This window comes from Salvelinus fontinalis, chromosome 6, assembly GCF_029448725.1.
Source record: "Salvelinus fontinalis isolate EN_2023a chromosome 6, ASM2944872v1, whole genome shotgun sequence".
NCBI lineage: Eukaryota > Metazoa > Chordata > Actinopteri > Salmoniformes > Salmonidae > Salvelinus > Salvelinus fontinalis.
The window spans coordinates 65353476-65379149 of NC_074670.1; the positions used below are offsets into that span (position 1 = coordinate 65353476).

Consider the following 25674-nt stretch of genomic DNA (forward strand, 5'->3'; position numbering starts at 1 on the left):
CTGGTTCATCCTATATAACTACTGCTGTCCACTTCATACTGTATTCTAGTCCTGGTTCATCCATATAACTACTGCTGTCCACTTCATATGTATAATACTGTATTCTAGTCCTGGTTCATCCTATATAACTACTGCTGTCCACTTCATACTGTATTCTAGTCCTGGTTCATCCATATAACTACTGCTGTCCACTTCATTCTGTATTCTAGTCCTGGTTCATCCTATATAACTACTGCTGTCCACTTCATACTGTATTCTAGTCCTGGTTCATCCTATATAACTACTGCTGTCCACTTCATACTGTATTCTAGTCCTGGTTCATCCTATATAACTACTGCTGTCCACTTCATACTGTATTCTAGTCCTGGTTCATCCTATATAACTACTGCTGTCCACTTCATACTGTATTCTAGTCCTGGTTCATCCTATATAACTACTGCTGTCCACTTCATACTGTATTCTAGTCCTGGTTCATCCTATATAACTACTGCTGTCCACTTCATTCTGTATTCTAGTCCTGGTTCATCCTATATAACTACTGCTGTCCACTTCATACTGTATTCTAGTCCTGGTTCATCCTATATAACTACTGCTGTCCACTTCATACTGTATTCTAGTCCTGGTTCATCCTATATAACTACTGCTGTCCACTTCATACTGTATTCTAGTCCTGGTTCATCCTATATAACTACTGCTGTCCTCTTCATACTGTATTCTAGTCCTGGTTCATCCTATATAACTACTGCTGTCCACTTCATACTGTATTCTAGTCCTGGTTCATCCTATATAACTACTGCTGTCCACTTCATATGTATAATACTCTATTCTAGTCCTGGTTCATCCTATATAACTACTGCTGTCCACTTCATACTGTATTCTAGTCCTGGTTCATCCTATATAACTACTGCTGTCCACTTCATTCTGTATTCTAGTCCTGGTTCATCCTATATAACTACTGCTGTCCACTTCATACTGTATTCTAGTCCTGGTTCATCCTATATAACTACTGCTGTCCACTTCATATGTATAATACTGTATTCTAGTCCTGGTTCATCCTATATAACTACTGCTGTCCACTTCATACTGTATTCTAGTCCTGGTTCATCCTATATAACTACTGCTGTCCACTTCATACTGTATTCTAGTCCTGGTTCATCCTATATAACTACTACTGTCCACTTCATATGTATAATACTGTATTCTAGTCCTGGTTCATCCTATATAACTACTGCTGTCCACTTCATATGTATAATACTGTATTCTAGTCCTGGTTCATCCTATATAACTACTGCTGTCCACTTCATACTGTATTCTAGTCCTGGTTCATCCTATATAACTACTGCTGTCCACTTCATACTGTATTCTAGTCCTGGTTCATCCTATATAACTACTGCTGTCCACTTCATACTGTATTCTAGTCCTGGTTCATCCTATATAACTACTGCTGTCCACTTCATACTGTATTCTAGTCCTGGTTCATCCTATATAACTACTGCTGTCCACTTCATTCTGTATTCTAGTCCTGGTTCATCCTATATAACTACTGCTGTACACTTCATACTGTATTCTAGTCCTGGTTCATCCTATATAACTACTGCTGTCCACTTCATACTGTATTCTAGTCCTGGTTCATCCTATATAACTACTGCTGTCCACTTCATATGTATAATACTGTATTCTAGTCCTGGTTCATCCTATATAACTACTGCTGTCCACTTCATATGTATAATACTGTATTCTAGTCCTGGTTCATCCTATATAACTACTGCTGTCCACTTCATTCTGTATTCTAGTCCTGGTTCATCCTATATAACTACTGCTGTCCACTTCATACTGTATTCTAGTCCTGGTTCATCCTATATACCTACTGCTGTCCACTTCATACTGTATTCTAGTCCTGGTTCATCCTATATAACTACTGCTGTCCACTTCATTCTGTATTCTAGTCCTGGTTCATCCTATATAACTACTGCTGTCCACTTCATTCTGTATTCTAGTCCTGGTTCATCCTATATAACTACTGCTGTCCACTTCATACTGTATTCTAGTCCTGGTTCATCCTATATAACTACTGCTGTCCACTTCATACTGTATTCTAGTCCTGGTTCATCCTATATAACTACTGCTGTACACACCTGTTCTATCTATTTACTGTCTATGCACAGGATTATATTTATATACAGTGCATTCGGAAAGTATTCAGACCCCTTGACTTTTTCCACATTTTGTTACGTTACAGCCTTATTATAAAAAAAAATAATGTTTTTATTCCCTCATCAATTTACACACAATTCCCCATAATGACAAAGCAAAAACTGGTTTCTAGAAATTCTCGATAAGTTATAAAAAAATAATAAATGGAAATAAGACATTTACATAAGTATTTACATAAGTATTATCCCACCCTGACTCCTCCCACCCTGACTCCTCCCACGCTGACCCCTCCCACCCTGACTCCTCCCACCCTGACTCCTCCCACCCCGACTCCTCCCACCCTGACTCCTCCCACCCTGACCCCTCCCACGCTGACCCCTCCCACGCCGACCCCTCCCACGCCGACTCCTCCCACCCTGACCCCTCCCACGCTGACCCCTCCCACGCTGACCCCTCCCACGCTGACCCCTCCCACGCCGACTCCTCCCACGCTGACTCCTCCCACCCTGACTCCTCCCACGCTGACCCCTCCCACGCTGACCCCTCCCACGCCGACTCCTCCCACCCTGAGTCCTCCCACCCTGACTCCTCCCACGCTGACCCCTCCCACGCTGACCCCTCCCACGTTGACCCCTCCCACACTGAGTCCTCCCACACTGAGTCCTCCCACCCTGACTCCTCCCACCCTGACTCCTCCCATGGTGACTCACCCAGGTTATTGCGGAACCTTAGCTGGTTGCGGATACTATACAACTGCACATGTTTCTCATATTCCCGCTGCGAGTTCCCAACACTCTGTAAATGAAAACAGGACATTGAGATGAATCAATATACAGTAACATATACAGTAACTCAGTAAGCATGATTGCATACAGTAAGTATTATACCACAGATGTCTCAAGTTATGAGGGAGCGTGCTGTTAGCATGCTGACTGCAGGAATGTCCACCAGAGCTGTTGCCAGAGAAGGTAAATGTTAATTTCTCTACCATAAGCCACCTGTCATTTTACAGAATTTGGCATTACCATCATGTTGTGTTTATATTTCTGTTTTAGTAGTTACTCCACTCCATAGGATTAATGTTCCCACACGGACTTATTTCCATGTAACAGTGCGTGTTTAACAGAAAAAACTGACGGAAGACAGAGTGGACTACCTAATTAGCAGGGTTGGGGAGTAACGGATTACTAAAAAATCTGTAACTGTAATCCATTACCAGCAAAAATATTGTAATCAGATTACAGATACTTCTTTAAAAAACGAGATGATTACTTCGAAGATTAATTTATTTTTATTATTTTTTTAAACCAGTGGACCAACAGTGAAAAATGTGCTCTTGCAACACCTGCATAATGTGGACACCAGCCTATGGAATAAAAGTGGGGCTTTTATTGCTCAATCTAATTCATGCTGGAACCACTGCTTCTAGGTTTCAGAGCAAGTGAGGTAACCGACTGAAAGGCTGCTAGCGCGCACCGCCGCGAACTAGCTAGCCATTTCACATCTGTTACACTGACAACATTTTTTATCCATGGGCCTAATGGAGACACGCTCAAACCCACCCACTTTTGATAGATTTAAAGGGCCAATCTGTAGTTGCTACATCCATTTTTGGATTTATAAATTATATATATTAAATGTAAAGATATATTTTAATCATGTTACTATATGTAGTAGAAAGCGATGAGTTAGAAGAAGCCTACATAACCAACTCATAAAGTAAAATGTAAACATCCATATATGGCCAGCTATGTAAACTTTAACATTGATTTATCCTGCTATAGATGTAGTTCAGTTGGTAACATACGTTTATGTCTTCTTCTAATGCCTCTTAAGAGGAACGTCATCTAAAATTAATTGAATGTAATCAGATTACGTTACTGAGTTTGGGCAATCCAAAAATTACGTTACTGATTAGAATTTTGGACAGGTAACTAGTAACAGATTACATTTAGAAAGTAACCTACCCAACCCTATTAGCTCAATCAATCAAATGTATTTATAAAATCTCTTTTTACATCAGCCGATGTCACAAAGTGCTGTACAGAAACCCAGCCTAAAACCCCAAACAAGCAATGCAGGTGTAGAAGCATCTCTGAACGCCTGTGTGTAAACGGAAAACATAGGCTACACATACTGTCTGCTGCAATGGAGTTAAACAGTGTACAGTAAGTGTAGTTTACATTTGTGAAATGATTTTGATGTGATATGAAAGTAGAGGGATTTATTTTTCTAGAACCATACCGCAACTGATTCACTTTTAGATGGAGTATTTGGCTGTTTTGGCTTCCAGAACCAATTAGCCCTTTAAACAGAACATATAAGGTCCTTGGACTAAGGAATAACGTTATTGGGCTAGCCAGCTACCTAGCTAATGGAGCTGTGCTTTAGTGATGCTTTCAGGTTATTGACACTGTTGTTGCAGATGCGCCGGAGACTGATCAGCTATTTATAAACGCACGGAGACCGTTAACGGACAGATGTAGCTAGCCAGCTGTGGTAAAACCTGTTAGCAATATCACAAACCTGTTTGACATTTGCTGGTAGCTTGTTCCACGGATAATTCTGCCTAATGTGGAATTCAACGTCTGTATTCATTGCTTGAGTGAATGTGGATCCACGATACGATAACTATAGTCCAAGATAACTATATTCCCTAAACATCAAAAATCGACAAATTAACTTGATAATTCAAACGTTTCCTATTTTCCTTTTTGATAAATATTCACTTCCTTGTTGTATTTTCGTCACGTTTTTGGCTAAATTCGTCACTTCCGTCCAAGACGTGACCAACGGATGATGAATGGTCGATGAGGGACGGCAGTTGAAGTGAACACTGATACAATTATTTTTGCATCAAACTCGATGTAAATGTTTTTGTGTCAATTAAGAAAATTACACGGTTGGCTCCCTTCCAGTAATGTCTACTCGACTTTGTAAAGTAAATGTCCATAATTCTTTCTAACGTCGAGCATAATGGTCATATAAACGGTCTGGCTGGTGGCTACTAATGTCAAACTATCACACATGTCCACATGAAACTGGTTCAACAAAGTCTAATTGACAAATGTTTAAACGTTATCAAACTGATGAGATATAAATAAATAACCTCCAGTTGGTCTGATATGGCAATGCTTTTTGCATTTGACCACATAGATATTCCAACTTTCATACTGTATAAATTCATGACATAAATCAAGTGTCTGAAATGCTGGACTGGCAGTCAACCTTGCCACAGGCTTTCAGTGTGAGAAGACGCAGAGCTCAAAGATGAGTAAAAGCACCGCAACTCACTTGCTGCATCCCAATGACTCACTATAGTGCACTACTTTAGACCAGAACCCTATGGGCGCTGGTCAACAGTAGTTCACTATATAGGGAATAGGGTGCCATAGGCCTCAAGTCACTTAGTAACCAACCAGTATAAGCAGTGTTGGGGTGCAGCTCTTGGTAACCAACCAGTATAAATAGTGTTGGGGTGCAGCTCTTGGTAACCAACCATTATAAACAGTATTGGGGTGCAGCTCTTGGTAACCAACCAGTATAAACAGTGTTGTGGTGCAGCTCTTGGTAACCAACCAGTATAAACAGTGTTGGGGTGCAGCTCTTGGTAACCAACCAGTATAAACAGTGTTGGGGTACAGCTCTTGGTAACCAACCAGTATAAACACTGTTGGGGTACAGCTCTTGGTAACCAACCAGTATAAACAGTGTTGGGGTACAGCTCTTGGTAACCAACCAGTATAAACAGTGTTGGGGTGCAGCTCTTGGTAACCAACCAGTATAAACAGTGTTGGAGTGCAGCTCTTGGTAACCAACCAGTATAAACAGTGTTGGGGTGCAGCTCTTGGTAACCAACCAGTATAAACAGTGTTGGGGTGCAGCTCTTGGTAACCAACCAGTATAAACAGTGTTGGGGTGCAGCTCTTGGTAACCAACCAGTATAAACACTGTTGGAGTACAGCTCTTGGTAACCAACCAGTATAAACAGTGTTGGGGTGCAGCTCTTGGTAACCAACCAGTATAAACAGTGTTGGAGTACAGCTCTTGGTAACCAACCAGTATAAACAGTGTTGGGGTACAGCTCTTGGTAACCAACCAGTATAAACAGTGTTGGGGTACAGCTCTTCTCCGCTATGCAATCTGGTTTCAGAGCTGGTCATGGGTGCACCTCAGCCACGCTCAAGGTCATAAACGATATCGTAACCGCCATCGATAGGAAACAATACTGTGCAGCCGTATTCATTGACCTGGCCAAGGCCTTTGACTCTGTCAATCACCACATCCTCATTGGCAGACTCGACAGCCTTGGTTTCTCTAATGATTGCCTCGCCTGGTTCACCAACTACTTCTCTGATAGAGTTCAGTGTGTCAAATCGGAGGGTCTGTTGTCCGGGCCTCTGGCAGTCTCTATGGGGGTGCCACAGGGTTCAATTCTTGGACCGACCCTCTTCTCTGTTTACATCAATGATGTCGCTCTTGCTGCTGGTGATTCTCTGATCCACCTCTACGCAGACGACACTATTCTGTATACTTCTGGCCCTTCTTTTGACACTGTGTTAACAACCCTCCAGGCGAGCTTCAAAGCCATACAACTCTCCTTCCGTGGCCTCCAACTGCTCTTAAATACAAGTAAAACCAAATGCATGCTCTTCAACCGATCGCTGCCTGCTCCTGCCCGCCTGTCCAACATCACTACTTTGGACGGCTCTGACTTAGAATATGTGGACAACTACAAATACCTAGGTGTCTGGTTAGACTGTAAACTCTCCTTCCAGACCCACATCAAACATCTCCAATCCAAAGTCAAATCTAGAATTGGCTTCCTATTCCGCAACAAAGCATCCTTTACTCATGCTGCCAAACATACCCTTGTAAAACTGACCATCCTACCAATCCTCGACTTCGGTGATGTCATCTACAAAATAGCCTCCAAAACCCTACTCAATAAATTGGATGCAGTCTATCACAGTGCCATCCGTTTTGTCACCAAAGCCCCATATACTACCCACCACTGCGACCTGTACACTCTCGTTGGCTGGCCCTCGCTTCATACTCGTCGCCAAACCCACTGGTTCCAGGTCATCTACAAGACCCTGCTAGGTAAAGTCCCCCCTTATCTCAGCTCGCTGGTCACCATAGCAGCACCTACCTGTAGCACGCGCTCCAGCAGGTATATCTCTCTAGTCACCCCCAAAACCAATTCTTCCTTTGGACGCCTCTCCTTCCAGTTCTCTGCTGCCAATGACTGGAACGAACTACAAAAATCTCTGAAACTGGAAACACCTATCTCCCTCACTAGCTTTAAGCACCAGCTGTCAGAGCAGCTCATAGATTACTGCACCTGTACATAACCCATCTACAATTTAGCCCAAACAACTACCTCTTTACCTACTGTATTTATTTATTAATTTATTTTGCTCCTTTGCACCCCATTATTTCTGTCTCTACTTTGCACTTTCTTCCAATGCAAACCAACCATTCCAGTGTTTTTTTAGTTTTTATTTTACTTGCTGTGTTGTACTCACTTCGCCTCCATGGCCTTTTTATATTTTATTTATTTATACATATATCTGTTTGCCTTCACCTCCCTTATCTCACCTCACTTGCTCACATTGTATATAGACTTATTTTTTTTCACTGTATTATTGACTATATGTTTGTTTTTACTCCATGTGTAACTATGTGTTGTTGTATGTGTCGAACTGCTTTGCTTTATCTTGGCCAGGTCGCAATTGTAAATGAGAACGTGTTCTCAATTTGCCTACCTGGTTAAATAAAGGTTAAATAAAAAATAAATAAAAAAATTGGTAACCAACCAGTATAAACAGTGTTAGGGTGCATCTCTTGGTAACCAACCAGTATAAACAGTGTTGGAGTACAGCTCTTGGTAACAAACCAGTATAAACAGTGTTGGGGTGCAGCTCTTGGTAACCAACCAGTATAAACACTGTTGGCGTACAGCTCTTGGTAACCAACCAGTATAAACAGTGTTGGGGTGCAGCTCTTGGTAACCAACCAGTATAAACAGTGTTGGGGTGCAGCTCTTGGTAACCAACCAGTATCAACAGTGTTGGGGTGCAGCTCTTGGTAACCAACCAGTATAAACAGTGTTGGGGTGCAGCTCTTGGTAACCAACCAGTATAAACAGTGTTGGGGTGCAGCTCTGACTACAACTAGCTGCCTAGTAGCTGACGTCTTACTCTAATTTGTATTTTATTTAACCTTTATTTAACTAGGCAAGTCAGTTAAGAACTAATTCTTATTTACAATGACGGCCTACCCCGGGCCTAACCCGGGCGAATCTGGGCTAATTGTGCGCCGCCCTATGAGCTCCCAATCACGGCCGGTTGTGATACAGCCTGGAATTGAACCAGGGTCTACACTGTTCACACGATATGGGTGTAAAAACCCTCAAATTAAAGCTGAAAGTCTATACTACTAGCTCATATTCGAGTTATAACTTCAACTCCAATATGCTGTGGTAGATAGCTAAAATAATAATAACTTGGTCAATGTCCAAATATGTATGGACCTGACTGTATATAGTGGACTACTTTTGACCAGGGCTCATAGTGTAGTGGTAGTGCCATAGGGAATAGAGTGCTATTTGGGATGCAGGTGAAAATACAGCTATAGGAAAAGGATTCTGATTATATAGATGAAAATACAGCTATAGGAAAAAGATTCTGATTATATAGGTGCAAATACAGCTATAGGAAAAGGATTCTGATTATATAGGTGAAAATACAGCTATAGGAAAAGGATTCTGATTATATATAGTTGTAAATCTGGTTTATAGTTGTAGATCTGGTTTGTAGTTATAGATCTGACTATAGTTATAGATCTGACTATAGTTGTAGATCTGACTATAGTTGTAGATCTGACTATAGTTGTAGATCTGACTATAGTTATAGATCTGACTATAGTTATAGATCTGACTATAGTTGTAGATCTGACTATAGTTATAGATCTGACTATAGTTATATATCTGACTATAGTTGTAGATCTGACTATAGTTATAGATCTGGTTTGTAGTTGTAGATCTGACTATAGTTGTAGATCTGACTATAGTTATAGATCTGACTATAGTTATAGATCTGACTATAGTTATAGATCTGACTATAGTTGTAGATCTGGTTTGTAGTTATAGATCTGACTATAGTTATAGATCTGACTATAGTTGTAGATCTGACTATAGTTATAGATCTGACTATAGTCTGACTATAGTTGTAGATCTGACTATAGTTATAGATCTGACTATAGTTGTAGATCTGACTATAGTTATAGATCTGACTATAGTCTGACTATAGTTGTAGATCTGACTATAGTTATAGATCTGACTATAGTTATAGATCTGACTATAGTTGTAGATCTGACTATAGTTGTAGATCTGACTATAGTTATAGATCTGACTATAGTTATAGATCTGACTATAGTTGTAGATCTGGTTTGTAGTTATAGATCTGACTATAGTTATAGATCTCACTATAGTTGTAGATCTGGTGTGTAGTTGTAGATCTGACTATAGTTATAGATCTGGTGTGTAGTTGTAGATCTGACTATAGTTATAGATCTGACTATAGTTATAGATCTGACTATAGTTATAGATCTGACTATAGTTATAGATCTGACTGTAGTTATAGATCTGACTATAGTTGTAGATCTGGTTTGTAGTTGTAGATCTGGTTTGTAGTTGTAGATCTGGTTTGTAGTTGTAGATCTGGTTTGTAGTTGTAGATCTGGTGTGTAGTTGTAGATCTGGTTTGTAGTTATAGATATGACAATGTTTAAGCCCACAGACAGACAGAAATATTTTCTCTGCACAGCCAAGGACATAGACAGAAGCTCTTCTCTTCCCCCATGTGGACAAAATGGGTAAGTCCTCAGTTACCCAGAGTATATGAGCAACAGAGCAGAATAAACACATTGTTCATCAGAGGTAGGACCAGCCAAGTCCTAAAGGGTACTCAAAGGTTTTCTAACGCTAACCATGGGTGAGACAGTGCCACATGTTCATTTGTGCCGAAATCAAAATTAAATGAACGTTTTCTTGCTAATTCAGCAGGCTATGTTGTGAAATAGGCCTTTAGAACCACATAATGGATTTAATGTCTTCAATTAATTAATTTAATTAACCTCTTGGCAGGTTTGTTGTGGTGCCATATTCTTTCCAGTTTTCAATAATGGATTTAATGGCGCTCCGTGGGATGTTCAAAGTTTCTGATATTTTTTTTATAACCCAACCCTGATCTGTACTTCTCCACAACTTTGTCCCTGACCTGTTTGGAGAGCTCCTTGGTCTTCATGGTGCCGCTTGCTTGGTGGTGCCCCTTACCTAGTGGTGTTGCAGACTAAAATTGAGCTTTTTAGCCATCAAGGAAAACGCTGTCTGGCGCAAACCCAACACCTCTCATCACCCCGAGGACACCCTCCCCACAGTGAAGCGTGGTGACAGTAACATGCTGTGGGTATGTTTTTTTATCAGCAGGGACTGAGAAACTGGTCAGAATTGAAGGAATGATGGATGGCGCTAAATACAGGGAAATTCTTGAGAGAAACCTGTTTCAGTCTTCAAGAGATTTGAGACTGGGATGGAGGTTTACCTTCCAGCAGGACAATGACCCTAAGCATACTGCTAAAGCAACACTCGGGTGGTTTAATGTGAAACATTTAAATGTCTTGGAATGACCTAGTCAAATCCCAGACCTAAATCCAATTGAGAATCTGTGGTATGACTTAAAGATAGCTGTACACCAGCGGAACCCATCCAACTTGAAGGAGCTGGAGCAGTTTTGCCTTGAAGAATGGGCAAAATTCCCAGTGGCTAGATGTGCCAAGCTTATAGAGACATACCCCACGAGACTTGCAGCTGTAATTGCTGCAAAAGGTGGCTCTACAAAGTATTGACTTTGGGACTGTGAAAAGTTACGCACGCTCAAGTTCTCTGTTTTTTGTCTTATTTCTTGTTTGTTTCACAATAAAAAATATTTTGCATCTTCAAAGTGGTAGGCATGTTGTGTAAATGAAATGATACAAATCCCCCCAAAAATCTATTTTAATTCCAGGTTGTAAGGCAACCAAAATAGGAAAAATGCCAAGGGGGGTGAATACTTTCGCAAGCCACTGTAAATGTAAATCCGGGACCCTCAAATGAGTATGATATGTTCCGTTTGATATGGTTACATAAGACAGATGGTTACTGAAGGCAACAAAACTAGAAGGGTGGATGGGTGGGTGTATAAAGCAAACGTCTAGCAACCCAAAGGATGCGAGTTCAAATCTCATCACAGACAACTTTAGCATTTTAGCTAATTAGCGACTTTTCAACTGCTTACTATTTTATTTAGCTACTTTGCGTGTTAGCCAACCCTTCCCCTAACCCTTTATCCTAAATCCTAACATTAGTCAGCTAGCTAGAAATCTTTTCATAATCATCATACGTTTTGCAAATCTGGAACATATTGTACGTTTTAAAAATTCATAACATATCATACGAAATGGGTGATGAACATTTCAAATGAATACATACCATATGAAACGTAACATATCATAGTAAATGGAGTGTCTCGGATTTACGTACAGAATAACATGAAATGCTCTGAGACCAGGTTGTGCATGGCTACACTTATGAGCTCCACAGAGGCATTCGCACGTGGTAGAATCCCCTGGAGGGCTTTGTATGCATAATGGAAGGTAGAGTAGCAATGGTCCAGAATGCTACCAGCTTGTGTCGCGCATTCGTTATGCTGATAGGATTTAGGAAGCCTTGTTCTCAGATTAGCCTTGTTAAAATCCCCAGCTACAATAAATGCAGCCTCAGGATATATGGTTTCCAGTTGACATAGATTCCAGAGAAGTTCTTTCAGGGCCGTCGAGGTGTCTGCTTGGGGGGGATATACACGACTGATTATAATCGAAGAGAATTCTCTTGGTAGATAATGACAGCATTTGATTGTAAGGAATTCTAGGTCAGGTGAACAGAAGGACTTGAGTTCCTGTATGTTGTTATGATTACACCATGAGTTGTTAATCATAAGGCATACACCCCCGCCCTTCTTCTTACCAGAGAGATGTTTGTTTCTGTCTGTGCGATGCATGAAGAAACTGGGTGGCTGTACTGACTGACAACATATCCCGAGTGAGCCACGTTTCCATGAAACAGAGAATGCTACAATCTCTTATGTCTCTCTGGCTCTAATTTCATCCACCTTCTATCTAGAGATTGGACATTGGTGAGTAATATGCTCGGAAGCGGTGGATGGTGTGCTCGCCTTCTAATTCTGATCAGTAGTCCGCTCCATCTGCCTCTGCTGTGGCGACCGCGTTGTTTTGGGTCGGCCTCTGGGATAAGATCCCATGTCCAGGGTGGAGGTCTGAACAAAGGATCCGCTTCGGGAAAGTCGTATTCCTGGTCGTAATGTTGGCAAGTTGTCATCACTTTTATATCCAGTAGTTCTTCCCGGCTGTATGTAATAACACTTGAGATTTTCTGGGCTAACAATGTAAGAAATAGTACACAAAAAAAAAGACATTTAAAAAAAACAAATAACTGCATAGTTTCCTAAGGACCTGAAGTGATACGACCATCTCTGTCGGCGCCATCTTCTGTCAGAAGATAAAAGTGTTAAAAAAGTCTTAAACAAATCAAAATATTTTTTTATATTTGGGATTCTTCAAAGTAGCCACCCTTTGCCTTGATGACAGCTTGGCATTCTCTCAACCAGCTTCATGAGGTGGTCACCTGGAATGCATTTCAATTAACACGCGTGCCTTATTAAAAGGTAATTTGTGGAATTTCTTTCCTTCTTAATGCATTTGAGCCAATCAGTTGTGTTGTGACAAGGTAGGGGTGGTATACAGAAGATAGTCCAATTTGGTAAAAGACCAAGTCCATATCAGGGTAAGAACAGCTCAAATAAGCAAAGAGAAATGACAGACCATTATTACTTTAAGACATGAAGGTCAGTCAATCCGGAATATGTCAAGAACTTTGAAAGTTTCTTCAAGTGCAGTCGCAAAAACCATCAAACACTAAGATGAAATTGGATTCGCTGCCCTAGTTTGCCAGATCTCTATCCCAAGAGAATTTCCATCGATACCTGCACAAAACGGAGATTTGCAACCTTCTCCAAACTCTCTGCCGATTTCTGCACTTTGTGCCTGATTTGTAGGATGGCCCTCTAATTTCCTCCCTTTGCTTTTAATGTGATATCAATGGCTGATACACACTACTTTAATCATGCAGTGATATCAATGGCTGATTCTACTACACTACTCATGCAGTGGTATCAATGGCTGATTCTACTACACTACTCATACAGTGATATCAATGGCTGATTCTACTACACTACTCATACAGTGGTATCAGTGGCTGATTCTACTACACTACTCATGCAGTGGTATCAGTGGCTGATTCTACTACACTACTCATACAGTGGTATCAGTGGCTGATTCTACTACACTACTCATGCAGTGGTATCAGTGGCTGATTCTACTACACTACTCGTGCAGTGGTTACATTTATATTTTACTGTTGAGCTGACACATGATACAATACTGTCATTTATTAAAACAGGAAATATTTTGGTTCAACCCTGCAGAGTATGAATACTACAACACAGAATCCAAACAGAGATCATTTTATTGGCATATAAAAAACAATGTTTACAAAATGACAGCACGCCATTCCCTCCTCACTGGAATCCATATGGTCCAATCAAAATGACAGCACGCCATTCCCTCCTCACTGGAATCCATATGGTCCAATCAAAATGACAGCACGCCATTCCCTCCTCACTGGAATCCATATGGTCCAATCAAAATGACAGCACGCCATTCCTTCCTCACTGGAATCCATATGGTCCAATCAAAATGACAGCACACCATTCCTTCCTCACTGGAATCCATATGGTCCAATCAAAATGACAGCACGCCATTCCTTCCTCACTGGAATCCATATGGTCCAATCAAAATGACAGCACGCCATTCCTTCCTCACTGGAATCCATATGGTCCAATGGAAGATTTTATGGCAGGTTGATATTGACGTTAGTAATGTCAAACGGTTGTGTGCTATAATTATGATCAGTTAGTTTAAGAGGTCAGAAAATAAATAAATGACAAATTGGGTGTGTGTGTGTGTGTATTAAGTGTATTAATGACAACGCGACCATGTATTGTATGTAGGTGGACTACACATGTATTGTATGTAGTGTATGTGTATATGTATATGTATTGTATGTAGGTGGACTACACATGTATTGTATGTAGTGTATGTGTATATGTATATGTATTGTATGTAGGTGGACTACACATGTATTGTATGTAGTGTATGTGTATATGTATATGTATTGTATGTAGGTGGACTACACATGTATTGTATGTAGTGTATGTGTATATGTATATGTATGTGTGTGTAGGTGGACTACACATGTATTGTATGTAGTGTATGTGTATATGTATATGTATGTGTGTGTAGGTGGACTACACATGTATTGTATGTAGTGTATGTGTATATGTATATGTATGTGTGTGTAGGTGGACTACACATGTATTGTATGTAGTGTATGTGTATATGTATATGTATGTGTGTGTAGGTGGACTACACATGTATTGTATGTAGTGTATGTGTATATGTATATGTATGTGTGTGTAGGTGGACTACACATGTATAGTGCGCGTGACAAAATAATTTACCGGGAGCATTAAAATTCTATATACGTAGATTTACATTGCATGTGAAATAAGATTTAAAAGACAGTATACCCTGTACATTCAGAAAGCTGTGTTTTCCTGCTACCAAACCCCAAGCTCTAGCATACACCATTAACCTTAGGACACCATTAACCCTAGGATACCCTCACCATTAACCCTAGGATACCATTAACCCTAGGATACCCTCACCATTAACCCTAGGATACCCTCACCATTAACCCTAGGATACCCTCACCATTAACCCTAGGATACCATTAACCCTAGGATACCCTCACCATTAACCCTAGGATACCCTCACCATTAACCCTAGGATACCCTCACCATTAACCCTAGGATACCATTAACCCTAGGATACCCTCACCATTAACCCTAGGATACCCTCACCATTAACCCTAGGATACCCTCACCATTAACCCTAGGATACCATTAACCCTAGGATACCATTAACCCTAGGATACCCTCACCATTAACCCTAGGATACCCTCACCATTAACCCTAGGATACCTTCACCATTAACCCTAGGATACCCTCACCATTAACCCTAGGATACCCTCACCATTAACCCTAGGATACCCTCACCATTAACCCTAGGATACCCTCACCATTAACCCTAGGATACCGTCACCATTAACCCTAGGATACCCTCACCATTAACCCTAGGATACCCTCACCATTAACCCTAGGATACCATTAACCCTAGGATACCTTCACCATTAACCCTAGGATACCATTAACCCTAGGATACCATTAACCCTAGGATACCATTAACCCTAGGATACCCTCACCATTAACCCTAGGATACCATTAACCCTAGGATACCTTCACCATTAACCCTAGGATACCCTCACCATTAACCCTAGGATACCCTCACCATTAACCCTAGGATACCCTCACCATTAACCCTAGGATACCATTAACCCTAGGATACCTTCACCATTAACCCTAGGATACCATTAACCCTAGGATACCCTCACCATTAACCCTAGGATACCATTAACCCTAGGATACCTTCACCATTAACCCTAGGATACCATTAACCCTAGGATACCCTCACCATTAACCCTAGGATACCATTAACCCTAGGATACCATTAACCCTAGGATACCCTCACCATTAACCCTAGGATACCTTCACCATTAACCCTAGGATACCATTAACCCTAGGATACCCTCACCATTAACCCTAGGATACCCTCACCATTAACCCTAGGATACCCTCACCATTAACCCTAGGATACCCTCACCATTAACCCTAGGATACCATTAACCCTAGGATACCATTAACCCTAGGATACCCTCACCATTAACCCTAGGATACCCTCACCATTAACCCTAGGATACCTTCACCATTAACCCTAGGATACCCTCACCATTAACCCTAGGATACCCTCACCATTAACCCTAGGATACCTTCACCATTAACCCTAGGATACCCTCACCATTAACCCTAGGATACCCTCACCATTAACCTTAGGATACCCTCACCATTAACCCTAGGATACCCTCACCATTAACCCTAGGATACCATTAACCCTAGGATACCATTAACCCTAGGATACCCTCACCATTAACCCTAGGATACCATTAACCCTAGGATACCATTAACCCTAGGATACCCTCACCATTAACCCTAGGATACCCTCACCATTAACCCTAGGATACCGTCACCATTAACCCTAGGATACCCTCACCATTAACCCTAGGATACCCTCACCATTAACCCTAGGATACCATCACCATTAACCCTAGGATACCATTAACCCTAGGATACCATTAACCCTAGGATACCATTAACCCTAGGATACCATTAACCCTAGGATACCATTAACCCTAGGATACCCTCACCATTAACCCTAGGATACCCTCACCATTAACCCTAGGATACCCTCACCATTAACCCTAGGATACCCTCACCATTAACCCTAGGATACCCTCACCATTAACCCTAGGATACCCTCACCATTAACCCTAGGATACCCTCACCATTAACCCTAGGATACCCTCACCATTAACCCTAGGATACCGTCACCATTAACCCTAGGATACCATTAACCCTAGGATACCATTAACCCTAGGATACCATTAACCCTAGGATACCCTCACCATTAACCCTAGGATACCATTAACCCTAGGATACCGTCACCATTAACCCTAGGATACCCTCACCATTAACCCTAGGATACCCTCACCATTAACCCTAGGATACCATTAACCCTAGGATACCCTCACCATTAACCCTAGGATACCCTCACCATTAACCCTAGGATACCCTCACCATTAACCCTAGGATACCATCACCATTAACCCTAGGATACCCTCACCATTAACCCTAGGATACCCTCACCATTAACCCTAGGATACCATTAACCCTAGGATACCCTCACCATTAACCCTAGGATACCATTAACCCTAGGATACCCTCACCATTAACCCTAGGATACCCTCACCATTAACCCTAGGATACCATTAACCCTAGGATACCTTCACCATTAACCCTAGGATACCCTCACCATTAACCCTAGGATACCCTCACCATTAACCCTAGGATACCATCACCATTAACCCTAGGATACCCTCACCATTAACCCTAGGATACCATCACCATTAACCCTAGGATACCCTCACCATTAACCCTAGGATACCCTCACCATTAACCCTAGGATACCTTCACCATTAACCCTAGGATACCATTAACCCTAGGATACCATTAACCATAGGATACCCTCACCATTAACCCTAGGATACCCTCACCATTAACCCTAGGATACCCTCACCATTAACCCTAGGATACCTTCACCATTAACCCTAGGATACCATTAACCCTAGGATACCATTAACCATAGGATACCCTCACCATTAACCATAGGATACCCTCACCATTAACCCTAGGATACCGTCACCATTAACCCTAGGATACCATTAACCCTAGGATACCATTAACCCTAGGATACCATTAACCCTAGGATACCGTCACCATTAACCCTAGGATACCCTCACCATTAACCCTAGGATACCATTAACCCTAGGATACCCTCACCATTAACCCTAGGATACCCTCACCATTAACCTTAGGATACCCTCACCATTAACCCTAGGATACCCTCACCATTAACCCTAGGATACCCTCACCATTAACCCTAGGATACCATTAACCCTAGGATACCATTAACCCTAGGATACCATTAACCCTAGGACACCGTCACCATAACTTCAAGAGGTGAAAAAAACAAAAGATTAAGAAATTAAATGAATAAAGAGAAGGAGGTCCATCTATCTGGTCTGATCTCGGAGGTCCATCTATCTGGTCTGATCTCGGAGACCATCTATCTGGTCTGATCTCGGAGGTCCATCTATCTGGTCTGATCTCGGAGGTCCATCTATCTGGTCTGATCTCGGAGGTCCATCTATCTGGTGTGATCTCGGAGGTCCATCTATCTGGTCTGATCTCGGAGGTCCATCTATCTGGTCTGATCTCGGAGGTCCATCTATCTGGTCTGATCTCGGAGACCATCTATCTGGTCTGATCTCGGAGGTCCATCTATCTGGTCTGATCTCGGAGGTCCATCTATCTGGTCTGATCTCGGAGGTCCATCTATCTGGTCTGATCTCGGAGGTCCATCTATCTGGTCTGATCTCGGAGGTCCATCTATCTGGTCTGATCTCGGAGGTCCATCTATCTGGTCTGATCTCGGAGGTCCATCTATCTGGTCTGATCCAGACCTGACTGGTCTTGGAGACCCATTTATCTGATTTGGTCTGATCCCAACAGGAGATTACAATCAAATATTACAAGTAAAATAAAAATACATCTTTAAGATAATAGTAATGGAAAAACATCAGAATAATACATTACAATATAATAATAGATCATGGATTTTTGGATGATTTTGGATACAGCATGTAGACCACAGGAGGACGGGCTCGTGGTAATGGCTGGTTTCCATGTGGTTGGCTTCGTTCCATCCATTATTATGAGCCGTCCTCCCCTCAGCAGACTCCACTGATGTACACAATCATATCCCACCATTCTGAGATCCTATTGGTCAGCTAAAACCTGTAAAAACAACAGATTTTGTTTCTAGAATCTCCCATATCACTTCCTCACCAAGTTATTTACAATATACTACAGGTCCATAGAATGACATGGCATTCAGACAAGAGGGGAATTTAGATTGTCACCAGGCTCAGAGAGAGAGAAAAAAAAAAGACATAGTAAACCCACCCAATCATTTAACCTCTGAACACTTCCTGTTTCCTAGCCAATTAGATCTGCAGCTGGGACAAATATTTTTTGGGGAGAAAAATTCAAAAATGTATTGGCAGAGACTACCATTGGCATGTCATTTGGTTTAATTGTATTGGCTGGGGCTGGGGAGTGGCAGAGACTACCTTTGGCATGTCCTGGTAGTCTAAACCTGGCTGATGGTCCTCTCAGAGAGTCTGTAGTCTAAACCTGGTTGACGGTCCTCTCCGAGGGTCTGTAGTCTAAACCTGGTTGACGGTCCTCTCCGAGGGTCTGTAGTCTAAACCTGGTTGACGGTCCTCTCCGAGGGTCTGTAGTCTAAACCTGGCTGACGGTCCTCTCAGAGCGTCTGTAGTCTAAACCTGGCTGACGGTCCTCTCAGAGCGTCTGTAGTCTAAACCTGGTTGACGGTCCTCTCCGAGGGTCTGTAGTCTAAACCTGGCTGACGGTCCTCTCAGAGCGTCTGTAGTCTAAACCTGGCTGATGGTCCTCTCAGAGCGTCTGTAGTCTAAACCTGGTTGACGGTCCTCTCAGAGAGTCTGTAGTCTAAACCTGGTTGACGGTCCTCTCCGAGGGTCTGTAGTCTAAACCTGGCTGACGGTCCTCTCAGAGCGTCTGTAGTCTAAACCTGGCTGACGGTCCTCTCAGAGCGTCTGTAGTCTAAACCTGGTTGACGGTCCTCTCAGAGCGTCTGTAGTCTAAACCTGGTTGACGGTCCTCTCAGAGCGTCTGTAGTCTAAACCTGGTTGACGGTCCTCTCAGAGCGTCTGTAGTCTAAACCTCATTGACGGTCCTCTCAGAGCGTCTGTAGTCTAAACCTGGCTGACGGTCCTCTCAGAGCGTCTGTAGTCTAAACCTGGCTGATGGTCCTCTCAGAGGGTCTGTAATCGTCTGTGTTAGGTGAAGACAAGTAGAAGGACTGGGTCTTCCTCTTCAGACAGGCTCGCTTGGTGGCCAGGGTTAGAGAGCGCTTGCTGCTGGAGATTATCTCAGAGACGAACTTCTTACAGTTGATGCAGACCTCCATGGTACACCAGTCGTCGGTCAGCTCTTTGGGAAGATCCGGCTCATCACGAGACCCCTCACTGCTGTCGTATACAGATAACCTGGGGGTGGAGAGTAGGGTTAGCCAGCCTGCCTGTCGTATTCAGATAACCTGGGGTAGAGAGTAGGGTTAGCCAGCCTGCCTGTCGTATTCAGATAACCTGGGGTGGAGAGTAGGGTTAGCCAGCCTGCCTGTCGTATTCAGATAACCTGGGGTAGAGAGTAGGGTAGCCAGCCTGCCTGTCGTATTCAGATAACCTGGGGTAGAGAGTAGGGTTAGCCAGCCTGCCTGTCGTATTCAGATAACCTGGGGTAGAGTAGGGTTAGCCAGCCTTCCTCAGAGCTTTACGTACCGGCCTCAAGGCCTTCCTCAGAGCTTTACGTACCGGCCTCAAGGCCTTCCTCAGAGCTTTACGTACCGGCCTCAAGGCCTTCCTCAGAGCTTTACGTACCGGCCTCAAGGCCTTCCTCAGAGCTTTACGTACCGGCCTCAAGGCCTTCCTCAGAGCTTTACGTACCGGCCTCAAGGCCTTCCTCAGAGCTTTACGTACCGGCCTCAAGGCCTTCCTCAGAGCTTTACGTACCGGCCTCAAGGCCTTCCTCAGAGCTTTACGTACCGGCCTCAAGGCCTTCCTCAGAGCTTTACGTACCGGCCTCAAGGCCTTCCTCAGAGCTTTACGTACCGGCCTCAAGGCCTTCCTCAGAGCTTTACGTACCGGCCTCAAGGCCTTCCTCAGAGCTTTACGTACCGGCCTCAAGGCCTTCCTCAGAGCTTTACGTACCGGCCTCAAGGCCTTCCTCAGAGCTTTACGTACCGGCCTCAAGGCCTTCCTCAGAGCTTTACGTACCGGCCTCAAGGCCTTCCTCAGAGCTTTACGTACCGGCCTCAAGGCCTTCCTCAGAGCTTTACGTACCGGCCTCAAGGCCTTCCTCAGAGCTTTACGTACCGGCCTCAAGGCCTTCCTCAGAGCTTTACGTACCGGCCTCAAGGCCTTCCTCAGAGCTTTACGTACCGGCCTCAAGGCCTTCCTCAGAGCTTTACGTACCGGCCTCAAGGCCTTCCTCAGAGCTTTACGTACCGGCCTCAAGGCCTTCCTCAGAGCTTTACGTACCGGCCTCAAGGCCTTCCTCAGAGCTTTGGTGAGTTTAAAAAAAAATTGCACCCTTATGTAGACATAGCTCCACCCACATCCGATCAACGCATCGAATGGGGTTGGAGTCGAGGGAAAACAAGTGTTACCAAATATAGCAATGTACATTCCATAAATATTATAGTAAAGTGTGTACATAAAACACATTAAACACGTCCGTAAAACCAAAATGAGGACATCGACCCATCCAGCAAGTTCTCATAAATCATTGGGTACAGCGCAAGAAAATCCTCAGAGTAATCTGAAATGGTGGCATTAATTAATGTTCACATTTACAACATAACTAGCCAGAACAGCTGGTTCTAATTAATTAATCAATTAGTAATCTGAAATGGTGGCATTAATTAATGTTCACATTTACAACATAACTAGCCAGAACAGCATTCCATCATTAAGACTTCAGGAAATAATGTCTGGAGATCCTAAATGTTCTCTTTTAATCAGAGTATTATTAATATCACCTCCCCTGTCTGATATCTTAACTTTCTCTATGCCACAAAATCTAAAAAAAAGGTAGAAATGTCATGTTTTAGGTCATTAATATGTACCGTGACTGGATAATCCCTGTCGTTTCTCCTGACTGAACTTTTATGTTCACTGATTCTCTGAGAGAACGAGAGGTTTTACCGACATTACACAGCCCACATGGACATTTAAATAATGTAGATAACATGGGTGGTGGCGCACCTAATAGTCATTTATTAGGAACCGTTTTCCTGTGTGTAAGTGGCAGAAATATTCACACTTCATCATATTGTTGCACTGTGTGCATCCTCTGCATTTATAGCTACCATTCAGAAGAGGGCGGAAAAGATTTCTACTCAATCACTTTTTATAACAGGCCTCCTGGGCCGTATACAGCGTTCCTCACTGAGTTCCCTGAATTCCTATCGGACCATGTGACAATACATTTTTTGGGGAATATCTGCCATGACTACAAGAAACTGGTTTACAGAAAATACCCGAGCCCTGAAGCTTCCAGATAATTGTAATGGAAATGGAGCTCTACCAAATTAGAAGTCGTCCGTCCAGCTTGGAAAGACCGTACCGTACAGCCCTCACTGCTGCTCCATCAACCTAGTGGTGTAACAGTATAACTTTAAACCGTCCCCTCGCCCCGACACGGGCGCGAACCAGGGACCCTCTGAACACATCAACAACTGACACCCACGAAGCATCGTTACCCATCGCTCCACAAAAGCCGCGGCCCTTGCAGAGCAAGGGGCAACCCTACTTAATGTCTCAGAGCAAGTGACGTAACTGATTGAAATGCTACTAGCGCGTACCCGCTAACTAGCTAGCCATTTCACATCTGTTACAGTGGCACAGCACTCCTCACAGAGGACTGCCGTCTGGACTGCCCTAATGTTAAGTAAATAGGGGTGTGAACCTGTAAACAAAATTGGGATCATTAACGTTTAGAAAACCTGTTGTTTTTTTTACTTTAGTTTATTTAGTAAATGTTTTCTTAACTAATTCTTGAACTGTATTGTTGGTTAAGGGCTTGTAAGTAAGCATTTCATGATAAGGTCTACCACCGCTTGTATTCAGCGCATGGGACAAATAAAATGTGATTTGAGTGAGTGGGGGACTGCAGTAACTCAGTCTGGTAGGTAGCCACGACTGCAGTAACTCAGTCTGGTAGGTAGCCACGACTGCAGTAACTCAGTCTGGTAGGTAGCCACGACTGCAGTAACTCAGTCTGGTAGGTAGCCACGACTGCAGTAACTCAGTCTGGTAGGTAGCCACGACTGCAGTAACTCAGTCTGGTAGGTAGCCACGACTGCAGTAACTCAGTCTGGTAGGTAGCCACGACTGCAGTAACTCAGTCTGGTAGGTAGCCACGACTGCAGTAACTCAGTCTGGTAGGTAGCCACGACTGCAGTAACTCAGTCTGGTAGGTAGCCACGACTGCAGTAACTCAGTCTGGTAGGTAGCCACGACTGCAGTAACTCAGTCTGGTAGGTAGCCACGACTGCAGTAACTCAGTCTGGTAGGTAGCCACGACTGCAGTAACTCAGTCTGGTAGGTAGCCACGACTGCAGTAACTCAGTCTGGTAGGTAGCCACGACTGCAGTAACTCAGTCTGGTAGGTAGCCACGACTGCAGTAACTCAGTCTGGTAGGTAGCCACGACTGCAGTAACTCAGTCTGGTAGGTAGCCACGACTGCAGTAACTCAGTCTGGTAGGTAGCCACGACTGCAGTAACTCAGTCTGGTAGGTAGCCAGGAGTACAGTAACTCAGTCTGGTAGGTAGCCACGACTGCAGTAACTCAGTCTGGTAGGTAGCCACGACTGCAGTAACTCAGTCTGGTAGGTAGCCACGACTGCAGTAACTCAGTCTGGTAGGTAGCCACGACTGCAGTAACTCAGTCTGGTAGGTAGCCACGACTGCAGTAACTCAGTCTGGTAGGTAGCCACGACTGCAGTAACTCAGTCTGGTAGGTAGCCACGACTGCAGTAACTCAGTCTGGTAGGTAGCCACGACTGCAGTAACTCAGTCTGGTAGGTAGCCAGGAGTACAGTAACTCAGTCTGGTAGGTAGCCACGACTGCAGTAACTCAGTCTGGTAGGTAGCCACGACTGCAGTAACTCAGTCTGGTAGGTAGCCACGACTGCAGTAACTCAGTCTGGTAGGTAGCCACGACTGCAGTAACTCAGTCTGGTAGGTAGCCACGACTGCAGTAACTCAGTCTGGTAGGTAGCCACGACTGCAGTAACTCAGTCTGGTAGGTAGCCACGACTGCAGTAACTCAGTCTGGTAGGTAGCCAGGATTGCAGTAACTCAGTCTGGTAGGTAGCCACGACTGCAGTAACTCAGTCTGGTAGGTAGCCAGGACTGCAGTAGATTGAACTGCACTGCCCCCTAGCGGTCAAACAGCAGACCATATCTAAATTGTGTATTCACATGTCATTTTATATATTTTTTTATTATCGTTTTAAACTATAAAAAGAATAGCAGTTTAAAGGTTATTCATCACATCTCTAAGCCCAAGACCGGTAATGATGTTATGTGTACCCGGAGACAGTCCGGCGCAGGCTGTGACGCTGGCTGGACGAGGGTTTCTTTGGGGTGTCCAAGGCTGATGTCCCTCCAGCCTCCTCCCTGGGTAGAGTGGCAGTAGGGCCCAGAGAGGAGACGGGCAGGTTGGCATACGGCTTAGAGGGAAGTCTCATCTGGAACGACAGGACAGAGTTAGGGGGGTCAGATATATAGACATAATCTGAACTACCGTCAACAATTAAAGGAATGGTGTGATCAATGGACGGACGAGGACGGCTTCGGCTCACCTTTTTACAGCACTGCGAGCACACAGGCCTGGAGAGAGAGGAAAATATTCTGTCACAACAAATTGCACGAATTCTGATATATACAGTGCCTTCGGAAATTATTCAGACCCCTTGAGATTTTCCACATTTTATGTTACAGCATTATTCTAAAATTGATTAAAAACTCAATCTACAAAACAAAGCGAAAACAGGTTTATAAAAAGTGTTGTACATTTACATAATTATTTAAATACATATGTATTTAGACCCTTTGCTATGAGACTCGAAATTGAACTCAGGTGCATCCTGTTTCCATTGATCATCCTTGAGATGTTTCTACAACTTGATTGGAGTCCATCTGTGGATAATTCAATTGATTGGACATGATTTGGAAAGGCACACACCTGTCTATATAAGGTCCCACAGTTAACAGTGCATGTCAGAGCAAAAACCAAGCCATGAGGTCGAAGGAATTGTCCGTAGAGCTCTGAGACAGGATTGTGTCGAGGCACAGATCTGGAGAAGGGTACCAAAATATTTCTGCAGCATTGAAGGTCCACAAGAAAACAGTGTCGGGGGAGAAGGGACCTTGGTCAGGGAGGTGATCAAGAACCTGATGGTCACTCTGACAGAGCGCCAGAGTTCCTCTGTGGAGATGGGAGAACCTTCCTGAAGGACAACCATCTCTGCAGAACTCCACCAATCAGGTCTTTATGGTAGAGTGGCCTAAAGACTTTCAGACCATGAGAAACAAGATTCTCTGGTCTGATGAAACCAAGATTGAACTCTTTGGCCTGAATGCCAAAAGAGTGCCAAGCGTCACGTCTGGAGGAAATCTGGCACCATTCCTCCATCCCTACGGTGAAGCATGGTGGTGGCAGCATCAGGCTGTGGGGATGTTCTTCAGAGGCAGGGACTTGGAGACTAGTCAGGATTGAGGGAAAGATGAACGGAGCAATGTACAGAGAGATCCTTGATGAAAACCTCCTCCAGAGCACTCAGGACCTCGCCCCCAGTCAACCACCCTAAGCACACAGCCAAAACAGCACAGGAGTGGCTTCAGGACAAGTCTCTGAATGTCCTTGAGTGGCCCAGCC

General features: G+C 43.3%; 2 protein-coding genes across 2 annotated transcripts in view; both read right to left on the bottom strand.

The window, feature by feature from the left end:
• LOC129858306 (protein FAM91A1-like) overlaps nt 1-4938 on the bottom strand; it is a 164485-nt gene extending 159547 nt beyond the window's left edge. The window contains exons 1-2 of the mRNA XM_055927454.1: nt 4681-4938; nt 2865-2949 (exon numbers count right to left, since the gene is read on the bottom strand). Coding sequence (XP_055783429.1) covers nt 2865-2949; nt 4681-4752 — 157 coding nt within the window. The 5' untranslated portion in view covers nt 4753-4938. The remainder of the gene's footprint in view (nt 1-2864; nt 2950-4680) is intronic.
• Nucleotides 4939-13780: 8842 nt separating this feature from the next.
• LOC129858310 (protein spire homolog 1-like) overlaps nt 13781-25674 on the bottom strand; it is a 123206-nt gene continuing 111312 nt past the window's right edge. The window contains exons 16-18 of the mRNA XM_055927456.1: nt 24599-24626; nt 24327-24484; nt 13781-20218 (exon numbers count right to left, since the gene is read on the bottom strand). Coding sequence (XP_055783431.1) covers nt 19963-20218; nt 24327-24484; nt 24599-24626 — 442 coding nt within the window. The 3' untranslated portion in view covers nt 13781-19962. The remainder of the gene's footprint in view (nt 20219-24326; nt 24485-24598; nt 24627-25674) is intronic.